Source organism: Limulus polyphemus, unplaced genomic scaffold (genome assembly GCF_000517525.1).
Source record: "Limulus polyphemus unplaced genomic scaffold, Limulus_polyphemus-2.1.2 Scaffold3457, whole genome shotgun sequence".
In the NCBI taxonomy this organism is placed as follows: domain Eukaryota; kingdom Metazoa; phylum Arthropoda; class Merostomata; order Xiphosura; family Limulidae; genus Limulus; species Limulus polyphemus.
This window is the reverse complement of record NW_013669067.1, coordinates 63,240-76,169: the sequence shown is the minus strand read 5'-3', so window position 1 is coordinate 76,169 and position 12,930 is coordinate 63,240. Positions and strand designations below refer to the sequence as shown.

General features: G+C 36.1%; 1 protein-coding gene across 2 annotated transcripts in view; it reads right to left on the bottom strand.

Annotated features, from left to right (window-relative positions):
- The window catches only part of LOC106469385 (myotubularin-related protein 3-like), a 110,566-nt gene that overhangs the window by 34,944 nt on the left and 62,692 nt on the right, over window positions 1–12,930 (bottom strand). For both annotated transcript variants that reach the window (XM_022397892.1, XM_022397893.1), the window contains exon 5: window positions 5,245–5,444. In XM_022397892.1, coding sequence (XP_022253600.1) covers window positions 5,245–5,444 — 200 coding nt within the window. The remainder of the gene's footprint in view (window positions 1–5,244; window positions 5,445–12,930) is intronic.

Sequence of the window (12,930 nt, the reverse complement as noted above, 5' to 3'; positions counted from 1 at the left end):
TAATGGGGAGACCCAGAGAAGATGCCCAGAACCCCCATAACTCCTTCAGTCCAGAAAGGTCTTTTACTGGAGACAGTGCAATGGATAACAGTAAAACTACATCTAAAAACCAGCAAGCATAAGCCAGAGAAGTGGGCAGAAACACCTCTCTAGTGCTGGTTTTTTCCATGATAGTCCCTAGAATAGGTACAGTCTAGATCTGACAATAAGTTGAATATAGATAAATATACACAAAAATAATATGTTACGTAGTCTTGTGGAACACCCCATTTTACAGTGGGTACATATAGAGTCAGGGTTGATGGTAAGACCACTTTTCATTATCCTGGCTTGATATGGATTTAGAGTAGGTATACCCTGGGAGGTAGCATTAGCCACCTAATGGGATCCTTGGTATTAAAAAAAAGGGCTCTGAAAGAGAAATAAGAGTATTCTTAATGATAGTAAGGTAACTGAAGAATGGCAACCTACAGAAGCCAAAAACCATCAGGAGATAAAACAGCCAGAAGATGTAAAGAAGGAGATGAATGTGTGAAGAGAGTCTGCATGCCCACCTGGAGGAATTCATCCAAGGACTGTTAACGAAGAGATGTAAGAGAACAAAAAAGTGACAAATCAACTGCAAAGAAAAAGGAAATAGTTTGTGAGCTCAATATCCCAAGACAAAGATCATAATGGAGAAGTTAAAGGGCCCATCCCTTAAGGGAAGAAGGAAGAAGGTCCATGGAAAGAGACTGGTTTGAGAACAGAAATGAAAAAAGGCAAGATATAGATCTCTAATAAGGCACACCAAACATCCAAGCAGAATACAGGAGTCAAGAATGGTGTGAATGGTCCAACAGGTGATAGAGAGAAGAGGTTGAAGTCTAAGAAAGAAACAATTAGTCTTGAAAAATAATAAAGATAAGTGCCATGGAAAAGGGTGTGAGAAGCATCTAAAAGAACAATGGTAATTGTAGGAGGAAAATAGTCAGGGGAAAAAGATGGTACAAAAGCCAGGTAGTCAATGGCTCAAATAGGGCATGTACAAGATTGTGCAAAACCTCATGATAAGAACAAATAAATGGAATAGAACAAAAAGTATATGGGAAGAAACACCTTCTGGTATCATGAAAGGAGAAAGGCCATGGACAGAGCCACCCAACAACTAAAAAAGGCTGAGACTCAGAATCCATTAATGAACAGTTGGGTAAGAAAAGCAGAAATATGGTGCACAGAATTACTGGCAGGAGGAAAGGGGGTGGTGGAAGGAACAATGACAAAAGACTCACCAAATATGGTGATAGAAAAATATTGTGGTAAAATGTGACAAGAATAACAGCATAAGTAAAGAGTTCAATCCATTAGGCAACACATCTGGCAATTCCATGCATGAGGGTGGAGGGGAAATATTCCTCTATGAAGAAGGTAAGTGTGAGACTGAGGGGATAACAGAAAGAGAAAGGGGAGGTCCAAATACCAAGCAGACCAAGGTTAAAGCAGTCAAAGAGGTACTAACAATATGGCCCAAAAAGGAAAGTAATATATATAAATCTGAGGCTCAGAAGAAGAAAATGAATAGGGGAGTAGGTATAGAAAAAGAAGTAAACCCAGGCCTGCTGAGAAATTGACAGATAGAGCTTAAGAATGAGAAATAGATGACTATAAGAGAGAAAAAAGGGTGGCAAAATCATCCAATATGAATATGTCCAAACAAGGGTAAACTCCATGGAAGGTCTTGTGTGTAGATGCTATTTCACTAATAGAATACAGACTGGCCACCAAGACTGAAGCTCTTGTCCAGAAGTCCTGTCATTATCAAAAAATGTACCTCAATCAGGGAGAGAAAAATTAAGGACAGAGAGATCTGGTTTGAGACGCAGTAAGGGAATACAGGAAGTAGTATGGGCAGAGTCTAGTCACTGTAAAAATTCCTCAGGAGAGACTCACAAAAGATGATAAATGATCCCAAGAAATAAACCTTGGATCCACATGATCCACTGTAGGAGATGCATGAGAGAATGCCACAAATGAACGAGGGGTTCTAGGGAAGTCAAAGTCCACAAAAGTGAAAAAACCTCTCATACGGGAAGAAATGAGAAATGTAAAACTTGGTGACCAGATATGCCATAACTCACAGGCTGAAGTCAGTTGAGACAAGATAAGAAAACAATCAAAAGTATCAAACACTGAGTTGGTGTGAGAAAGGACTTAGATCCCAAGATTAGTTCCCCCTCCCCAACCAAGTAACCACCATAAAAGAAGAGAGGTAACAGAAGAGGAAACATTTGAGAAAATAGGCTAACAGATTTGAATATTCAAAGAAAAGAAACACCAGCTCCAGGTTATAAATATGGCAATTGAAGGCCCTAATGATACCAACAGATACAAGAGGGACTGATACTGACTCAAACAGAACATTGACCATGGGGGTCAGAGGGAAGAGAAAAAGAAATGGAAGGAAAGCAAAGGGTAGAGGAGTGAGGGAAGAGACTAAAGTGGAGAAAATGGAAAATGACCATGAGCAGAAATTGAGACCAACAGCAGGAAAAGAAAAAGGTACCCACAGAAATGTGTGTTATAGTTACTGGCAAGAACAGTGATGAATGATAATTCTGGTAGGAGGGAAGATGGGGAATAAAAAGGGAAAGGCCTGGAAACTAGAATGGAAAGGTAAGAAGGAAACTGATCTAGACAAAGGAATAGGAGTAAAGGGCAAGGTTGAGAAAGAAGAAAATAACCTGGTAACGTAATGGGGACAAAAGTCATAAACACTTGACCAGGTCAGCAGGGGGAAAGGAGCATCAGTGAAGACATTTGGGTAACAAAAAGAGCCAGATGAATAATAAGTATACAAGAAGAAGAAGAAGGAAAAGATAGATTAAAGAGGAATTTAACCCAACACATTCCAACAGCAAGGGAACAAAGTACAGATGAATATAGCAGAAGTAGTGGAAGAGGTCAAACAGAGAAGGGGACAGTTGTCTACAGAAGCCATTGGAAGCATTATGAAGTGCCTCAGATAAAATGTGGATGTAGGAGAGGGAATAAAGAAGGGTGGAGAGAAAAAGATGTAAAATATGAAAAAGGTGAATTAAAAAGTGAAACAGAAGGAAAATGGCTTGATCTCTCAGCTGGTCAGATAGATATCAATGACAGGGAATTGGGTAAAGGAAAGAAAGAAAGTCTGCAAATCAGGACAAAAGGAGTCACAAATGTGAGAGGGGCAATGTATTTAGGTGTGAGACTAGAGCTAGAAGATAAAGGAAACAGTATAAAATCTAACAAATAGCAAGGAGAAAAGACAAGATAAACCTAAGGATTGTGGGTCAGAAAGTGAGAAAATGAAAAATAATAAAGAACACACGCAAAAGAGAAGGAAAGGAATGTACCTGACAAGGAAACCCAGAAAGAGATTGAAAGGTTAAGATTGTTTCACAAATGGTAAAATAATACCTATAGCAAATCAAGTGAAGTTTGTAGTCTAATAGATCATTCCTGACTGAGACAAAAGTAGGAGGCCCATTAAGCATGTGGCAATCCAAAACACACTGAACAATGGCTGCAATGACCCTGACAGTCAATGAGTCTCCAAAGACCACAGAAGAAATAAGGTGTAATTTTGAACAATGTCTACACACTCAGGACAAAGAATAAATCATTGTCAATTAAGAATTTATGAAAAAATTTTGAAAGCCTTTTACACAAAAGCTAAAGAAAATTAAAATCAGAATTTCATTAACAAAGCAAGTCTCAATAAATTGAACACAGATGTGAAATTCAAAAACAACTGTGTTCTAAAATGCTGAGGAAAAGGAATGGAAATCCACAGTTCCAACGGGGAGTTTTTGGTGCACATGGAGATGTGTTGTCCTCCTATTGGTGGAGAGTTGTTGTCACATAATGACATCATCAACCAGACATAAAATCACATCAAATTAGGTGGGAGTTGTCTTAAGACTATTGCCATGCAAATCTATGTGTGGGGGTGAATTACTCTTTGAGAATTAGCAATAACATACTATCAACTTTTTCTGTTTAGCAGTTACAATTAGATAAGTAAGAAAAATAACAGGTCAGTTAAATATGCAACAAATTCAATTGCTTCTTTGTCAAGAAAGAAAGAAAAGAAAAAACCCTCCTGAATCCAAACTTAAAGAAAGTTAGACACAAAAGACTACTAAAGATAATTAAGTTAATATTAGGAATCTAAATAAAGGAAGATTCATAGTCAATCAGTGCAGACATTAACAAAGAACTGATAATAAGGCTCTGCTTGCTACCAAAGTAATGTGAAAGCCTAATCTGGAGAAAAATACGGTATCTAAATTTTCAATTACAAATGGAGAAAAAATTCCAAGTAAGTCCAAGTTAATTTCTAAACTAAGAAAAACAAAGTTATCATGATTAGGTTAGAAAATATATATTAGTTTAAGCAAAAGTGGGCTACCATTGGATTCCACATTTATGTTACCTGAAATCCTAAGCTTTAATTAAATATCATTGAGAAAACATATAAATATTTATTCTTGTAAAATTGGAAGGTCTGAATTGATAAATATGTGAAACACTTAAGTCTAGCTACAGAATCATACTTACCAAAAATGCATATTAATGTTCTACATAATGTATAGCCAAATAAAAGCAACAAAACAAAACTGAAATAATTATGTGAAAAGTACATATTTTTATATCATTCATGGTAACATAAAAATGTTCCAAAAAAGTTTGTTTGTTTGTTTCAGATATTTACACACAAATATACAATGGTTACAAAATAATAAATGCATATGTGTAAACTTAGAAGTAATTATTATGGACTAAAAAGGGTTAAATACTATAATTCATAATTATTGTAAACAGTTAAATATTGCATTTCCCCAATTTTATTCAAGGTTGCTTTCTTCAAAAACAAACTAATATTTTGTTTTTTGTGTGCAAGATTTTTAATTCTTATTCATTTAAATAGAAAATTACAGAATAGTTTCTGAATTAAGAATGTTATTATAATTGACATAAAAGGTAGATATTAAAGTCCTTGTAGTTTCTTCACTTTCTTAAAAACAAAGATTTCATATCTCAAGCATTCATGATTTCAAGTATTATCAACGAAATTCTGCATTTTAAAGTCATTTGTAAAGAAATATGTCTCTGTTTTAACTGTATTCTAATAATATCGTGCAATGCTATGTTAACATTAATTTTAAGATATACATCTAAATTAACTAATAAGAATTAACAAAATAAAAAAGTAATAAGATTTACCAGTTGTTGTTTCAGACATAGTACCATGTTGACAAGTAACTACTGGGCTATTTTGAACAAGAGTGGGATTTCTTTTTGAGTCAATAACAAAAGCATCTATTATGGCCTGTAAAAGATGTTCATCCTGTTGACTACGCCATCCTAACCATCCTACAGATGGCTGACTGGATCGAGCAATGACTGTACCGTTCTTCTGGTGTCTTGAATTTAAAAGATAAAGACATTAAGCAAAAGTTCAGGGAATAGAAGTAACTAACCTTAAGTCTTCAATCTAACATTAGTAGCATTCTTGTCTTACCTATCTAACTAAAGATATAATATTAACATGAACAGAGTAAAAAAAATGTATATATTTATTACCAACACAAAATGATTTCTACTTAAACTATTTTACACAGAGGGCTTAGTTTTGGAGGTAAGATTAAATATTTTGTACATGAAATCTAAAATATTCTTCTCAAAATATTTTATGTAGCATCTTAATTATTTCCAAAACTTGTATACATGAAATTGATTGATTTGCACCTGTTTAAAATATTTGTTTCAAATTATTTTCAAGAACTTGTGTGTACCTATATACACAAATGTCCTATGTACCAAAATTTTCACAAGTGCCTATTTCTCCTTTTAAATTAAATCTTATGTTAAAATTATCCATGTGATTAAGAATAATGAAGTCTCAGCTCTGAAAAAAATGAGAATCCACTAAACTATAGAATTTTTATGGAATTTATATAATGAACAAGATTATACCATAAAACTGATATCATTTGGGTTTTGTTTGCATTCTGATAAATTTGAATGCTCTAGGAACAAAGCCAACTAGATATCTGTCAATACATCATACATGTAGGATTGTAAGTAGCTACATGTGAAAAATTAATTAAAATTAAATTCTGTTTAAAAGTTTAATTAATATAAATGTGGTTCTATTGACGTTTTCTTGAAATACTGAAGTGTACTATTTTCAAGAAAACCTGTTGAAAGAGTTTTATCTTATGCAGGACAAATACTATCAGTATGGTAAGAAAACAGTAATTTTGATTGTTTTATCTTATACAAAACCACACTCCAAATATGTTAAGCAGATAGTAAATTTCTTTGACAAACATATCAATAAATCCAATAGCACATGACCACTTGTTAGTTCAAGTGTTTTTATTGAATGGAAGAATATGTAGGTTCTATCAATAGATGGCTACACACTTTTATAATGGATGAAATTCTAATAAAACTTATTTTGAAAATATTTTGAAGATTTATTGGTTATTCTAACTAAATGTAATCCTATTTTAACAACTGACAACAAGAGCAGTTGAAGACAAGCAACAGTTAGAAATTCATATGAGTTTTGAAATTGCAACTCTGAAGCCAGTTATAAACTAGAGGATCACTCAGCAGAGTGCATATCTCTGCCACGCAGCACTGATCATACTTGGCTCTTAATAAATATAAAAATGTGTCTGTATATGTGTGTCATTACCAATGGACATGGACCATTTTTGGCAGAACAATGAGGAATAATAACATTCTACATACTCCACAAAGTTTCATCAAAACTCAATCATTTTTGACTGAGTTATAGAGCAAACATTGTGTGAAAAATTGGTCATTTTAACAAATATGGATTGTTTGGATTTTCATGACCTTGACACTCCAAAAACTAATCACTTCTAAGCTGGGTCCTAGTTCAAATGTATACAACTTTCGTACAAATCCATTCATCCGTTTTCACGAAATAATGCTAACAAACAAACACACACATACAGGGTTGAAAACATAACAGCCGTCCACCTTTGGTGGCAGATGTAACCAGCAAGATTTACCTTTTATTTTACTGAAGTTTTAGATTGTTTTTTTTTCCTTTCAAGATATTTAACTTATACTTTTTTTATAAATTAAATTGCTGTATAAACATAAGAAACATGTCTTAAAAAATAACTATTTCTCCAATGTTACTGAGTGTAATGATGAACAATAAGAAATATATAATTGTCAAAAACATCTTTGAAAAGGAAACAAATCAATTATACATTATACAAGCACTGGTAGGTATCAAAGTGTTTATTTAAAACTGCAAACAAATATTTTGTATAATTTAATATGTTAATTCATAATCTTCTTGCATAATACAGAAATTTACAAAATATTATACTATTATAATGCACATACTCCAGAAATCTGTAATCCTTAAGCCAATGAAAAGCATATAATTTGTAAAAAATGCTTACCAATGCATTGAAGAAAAAGTGATAAATGTATTAACCAAGCAACAGATTGAAGAAAAATATATTAAAAAGAAATAAAAACATAAAAGCTTCCTGCAATTAGAATAAAAAAAAAAGAGATTAAAAGTGTGTGGAACTAAATGAAACTTTTGAGCAAAAAAAATACTATGATTCTGATGTGATTGCAGTTTCTATTATTATTATTAAAGACACTTAAATTTAATTTCAACTCAAAATACTTTGTAAAGACTTGATTAATAAATAATCATATGGATCTGGGTATCTTAATCATAGAACAAATCCCCATAGAGTAAACTTTTAAGGCTTAATATTTTTTGTTTACTTCTTAACTTCTCACAATTCTAAAGACAAATGATATTTATTCCAGGCATGTAGGAAAGGAACTGTAGTTTTTTTTCTATCAATGTCGCTTATTTGGATAAGTTTGGTATATTCAACTTTCACAGCATTTCCTACAAAAATCTTTCATTAACCTATGATATCTTGATACGTTTATATATATATACTCAACTGCTTGAAACAATTTTTATGACAATTGAGATATCAATATTTGTGAATTCTCACTTCAGTTAAGCACAAGGTGAATACAGAGTATTCAGTTACTATTAAACCATTAATGAAATGTTAGACTAATCATATCTTCACTCTCACAATTTTTTTAACCTATGTCAGCGCAAAGTACCAAACAAATGTAATTTTTGAAGTTACACTTTTGAATGTCAAAAGCTGGTGAAGCACTAAATCTTACCTGTGTAGCTTACAGGGTTTCTTCCAATCAGACCACACATACTAAGTTTTGGTTACCTTAACTGATGAAATATTGAATCTCACCAGATTCTGTAGATTACAGTGTTTCTTTGAAGACAATAACACATAATGGATTTGGGTAAATTGGACTGGTTATGCATTGCATATTACCAGTGCAGCTTACAGTTGCTTCTAACAAGACACACATGCTGTATTACCTTAGCCAAATTCACACCGTGCCAAGCAAACTAACGTTAACATTTTCTTAAATTTAAAATGTATTTCCAATAATACTTACCTCCCTCACACTACAGCTATTACTCAACTGCCAGGGTTTCTTACTTTGCCCATCTAAGCATTGATCTGATTTTTTCTCACTTGCTCCAGTATTTTATACCCCACTTAAATGCCCTTGGTGTTATTAGTCTTGTGACACTCTCCACCTACGTCGATGCACCCTCTATTCTGGTACTGTATATAAGCACCTCACTAAGATAATGTTACCACTTTTTCTAGACAAAGTGTTCACTAACACCAGCTCTTAGTGGGGAGGAAGGGTGGGAGAGTGTGAAAGGAGATAAGAATTAGTGAAAATATATTTTTACTTTAAGAAAATGTTAACTTCCAAAACATACTTACCCCTTCTCTCACACTACAGCGAGAATCCCACGTTGAGAAGGTGGAGGGGCTGGTGAGGTCATTATCCATACAAAAATCATTTGCATAGATCATGGGTGTGTTAATAGAAGTTTGGCACCCTAGTGGGGGAACCACACTACATCCAGAACAGGTATTCTCTTCACCCGGAACTTAATTCATATACTGTGGATGGAATTTTACATGATTTATTATCACTACTGGCCAGGCACCAACCAGGTAGCCAAGGTTTCACTGCCCTGGATTAGAATTATAGGGCCACGATCCTTATATCTCATGTTGATGGCTAGAGCAATTGAACCACAATGTATATACATATATATATACTTATGAGTGGATCCCAACCTGTAGCCATAGGATGCTGCACTCTGAGCAACCGGAATAATGACGAGACAAATAATGACAAACCTTTTCCTAAACCTGAAGAAGTCCGAAAGTCAACACCTCAGGCTCCAAATGATAGGATCTTGTATGCCTTACTCAACCTAAGGAAACAGAGCTCATCTGGTCTGGAATTATGAACACTCATCCTCACTTTCCAACCTTGTGGGCAAGATAAATTCTACTTGCCCCTGGAATTATGGGGAGGACATAGAACAAACTGTGCTAAACCAAGGACCCAGGATGGAACCACTCTGCATTCTGAACTACGAGGAGACAATGGACCCTGTTTCATGAACAATGTACTGAACCAATATTGATCAAACAAGTACAATGCTCTACCCGACCAGATAGCCGAGAGTCTCATCTGAACCAGTATTACAAGTAGGCTTCCATGTAGACTGACGCCTCTCCTACTGATATCTGGGAAAAAACATCCAAGAACCCAGGTAGGAGGGCCCCAATGCTTTCCTCTTCTCCAAGAGTGGAAGAAATTCACTCTAACGCTATGGAGAAAAAGCCTCTGTCCACCACCCCCAGTGACTGGAAACCAGGTGTGGTAAGAACTCTGTAGTTCCACAAATAGAATCTTGGGGGTAATGCTCATTGGGGAGTCCTGAGGAACAGTGTTCTGGAAACAGTGCAGTAGGAGAACCAGGTTTCATAAATTTTTAAAAGAAAACTGACCCCAATGTATTTAATCCAAAGATCAGCAGGAATGAGCAGGATCCCCTTATGCTTTACTCATGATAGTCCAAAAGTGGAGGTCCAGCAAAGTACAGTAATACCATTCTCTCAGCCCTTAGGTGGTCTTATTGAACACCTCTTTTCTATAGAGTCTGTTGCAACCTAGATAAAGTATATTGAATTAGTGGTTGCTGGTGAGGAATTGGTTTGATAAAAGTACACCTGCCTGCATAACACTTTCCACAGAGTGGGATCCTGTGAAAACAAGGTAAGGGACCCTGAAAGGTAAAGTAGAGACAAGCAAAGCAATGAAAATACTCATCCCCTCTGTATAATCTAGCAGAAGTGGTTAAGATAGCTACAGCTCATGCAAATAATGCGAAATAAAAGTATTGGAGGAGGTCCACGTACTAGCTCGCACAATGTCCTCCAGCAGGCAAGTCAACCAGGAGGCTAAGGACATAGAAATGTGACAAATCTGATTAGACATGATTCACAAAAGGACTCCTCATCTTCAGAGAAAGCACAAAATAAGTGATATGGATCAATTTCATACCAACCTTGTCAATGCAGTCAGGGATAAATCCTGGGAACTGAATGATCCCAATGAAGCACCTCTTAAGGGCATTAGTGCAGGCAACAAAACCTTCAAGACCCTCACTGGACATAACAAACAATCAAAATATGATCAGTCATAAAGGTGAGAAATAATGATCAGATGAATCAGTGACAAGGATTATTCCCTTCCCTGTCTGACAGTGTCTTAGGGAATAAGAACCAGTATAAGGACACAGGTAAAATGATAAAGTGTCCTGTGTACAATCAGCAGAAATCACTCCAACTAGTGATGTTATAAATCAGCAGCAATGAAACAGTAAATTTTCAGAGGAAGGTGATACATAGAACATGAGGCTAAGGTCACAACTGGTGTTGAGAAACGGCATGTAAGGTAACCTTAATATACAATTTAGGTAACTGGAATGGTTGTTTGGGACAAAAGACCCAAAGCAACTTGAGGAAGCCAGAGAGTACTGGGGACTCAAAAAAATTTGTGTCTAGAGTGTCAAACAGTAGTGAATAAGGCTGTCTTATATAGGGTCATTGTGGAAGATGCAAACCCCTTGCAAAAGAGCTAGGTCAAAAAACGAGTTATGGTTGGCACTTCTTATTGAAGTGGGTTCAATCTTCTCTCAAGGTAGCATATGAATTGGAGAGAAGGCCTAGATTTATAATCCCATCCTGTTTTGACAAAATGCATCCATTGCTAAAGCCCAAGTGTGAGGTACTTGAGACCAAATTGCCAGTAGTTGGGTGTTCGAAAGAGTAGCCAACCTGCCAATCATCAGTGTTTCAAAATGGAAGCCAATCCAACAGAACAACTTGTAATGCAGCATCTATTATGTTGGGAGAATCTGTTTGGGTCAAGACAATTGATCTGCTACTGCAGTCATCATCTGTGGAACATGGCAAGCTAGATGTCTGGACAAGGTGGCAGCAGAGGAACCCATATCTTAGTATTGTAATGATCTAACAACCCCTCGAGATAAAAAATTATCCTGAATAAGGAAACTGGGGAATCCAGTGAATTGATGTTTATGGTTCACTGGTCACGTAAAGACCACTGATGGGACCTGTTGTGCGTTCATCCCAAAAGCATGAGGGATTTGAGTGATGCCCAGATTTCCAAAGAAGAAAGAACCATCTGCACAGTGGGAGAAGGAGAGGGGAGTAAGAGTAGGGCTTCCTGTTCAATAGCGTGGAACTATATAGGAGTCGGCTGAGTGAGACTGAGATATGTGATGAAAAAAAATACAGAAACTGACTACATATTGAGTTGGAGTAAGAACAGATCTCTCAGCTCTGAGAATAAAGCCTGCCTTGGTTGTTTCTGAAAGTAGAATTTGGGTGTGACATTCTGACAATTGATGAGATGGTGCCAGCAGTAACCAGTCATCCATGAGATGGTGTGTGTGCACAGGGCTAGGGAATGGAGGTGATGAGAAAACACTTGTACGATTCAGCAGAACCTAGTTGGTACCGATGCTATTCTGAAGGTAAAAACCCTGAACTGAAGTACCTGATCCTTGTGCACTAAAAACTCCAATAGTGTCAAGCTGCCATCACTATGGCAATGTGCAGATAGGTGCCGACTACACTGAACTTAGAAAATCTAGGAATTGATATAGATGAAAATGATAGATGACTGGACACCCATTTCCTGTCTTCTTGAGCCCAACAAACTGATGGGAATAAAACACTGGAAAAACTAGCACGACTCTCTCTCTTTCTACCCACAAACCAACCAACCTGATAGCCCTAGAACCTAATTCCAAAATCCAAGGCTATGCAGGGAAATGGTAACCCTACAGGTTAGCTACATAATGGTGGTGAAGATGTGAAATGAATGACTAATCTTGATTCAAGGAACTGTAGTGCCCACGGATTCATGATTAAGGTTTACCACATGTCCAGAAATTCTCAAAGCAGAGCATCCACAGACCCTGAAGGCATACAATAGTCACTGATGCCACTGGCAGCATTCCAATTGAGCAGCAGAACCTGTGCATGATCCACAAGGGAAAACTAGATATTTACTCCTACACTTTTTAGCCATCAAGTAAGGTGCAGGATCAAAAGCAACTGGCGAAAGACCAAAATATGACACACTTGATGGACCAACTGACGAAGAAATAAAAAGAAAAAACTGAGGCAGCTTATCCCAAAGTGGCCTCCTGAAAAGCCAGCAACATAAGATAAGGCACAGAAAAAAGCAAATCTAAATTCCCTCCAGAATGTCCAGGATTGCTTTCAATTGCAGTCTCAGAGCCCCCCTAGAGGAACACCACCTAACTGAATATATGTTTCCATCTCACAACAAACAAGATCATTGACATTCTCAATTGAGAGTGACTCCCCCCCCCCCTACTGTTGTAGCACAACCACGAGTATACACAGTACGGGTAGG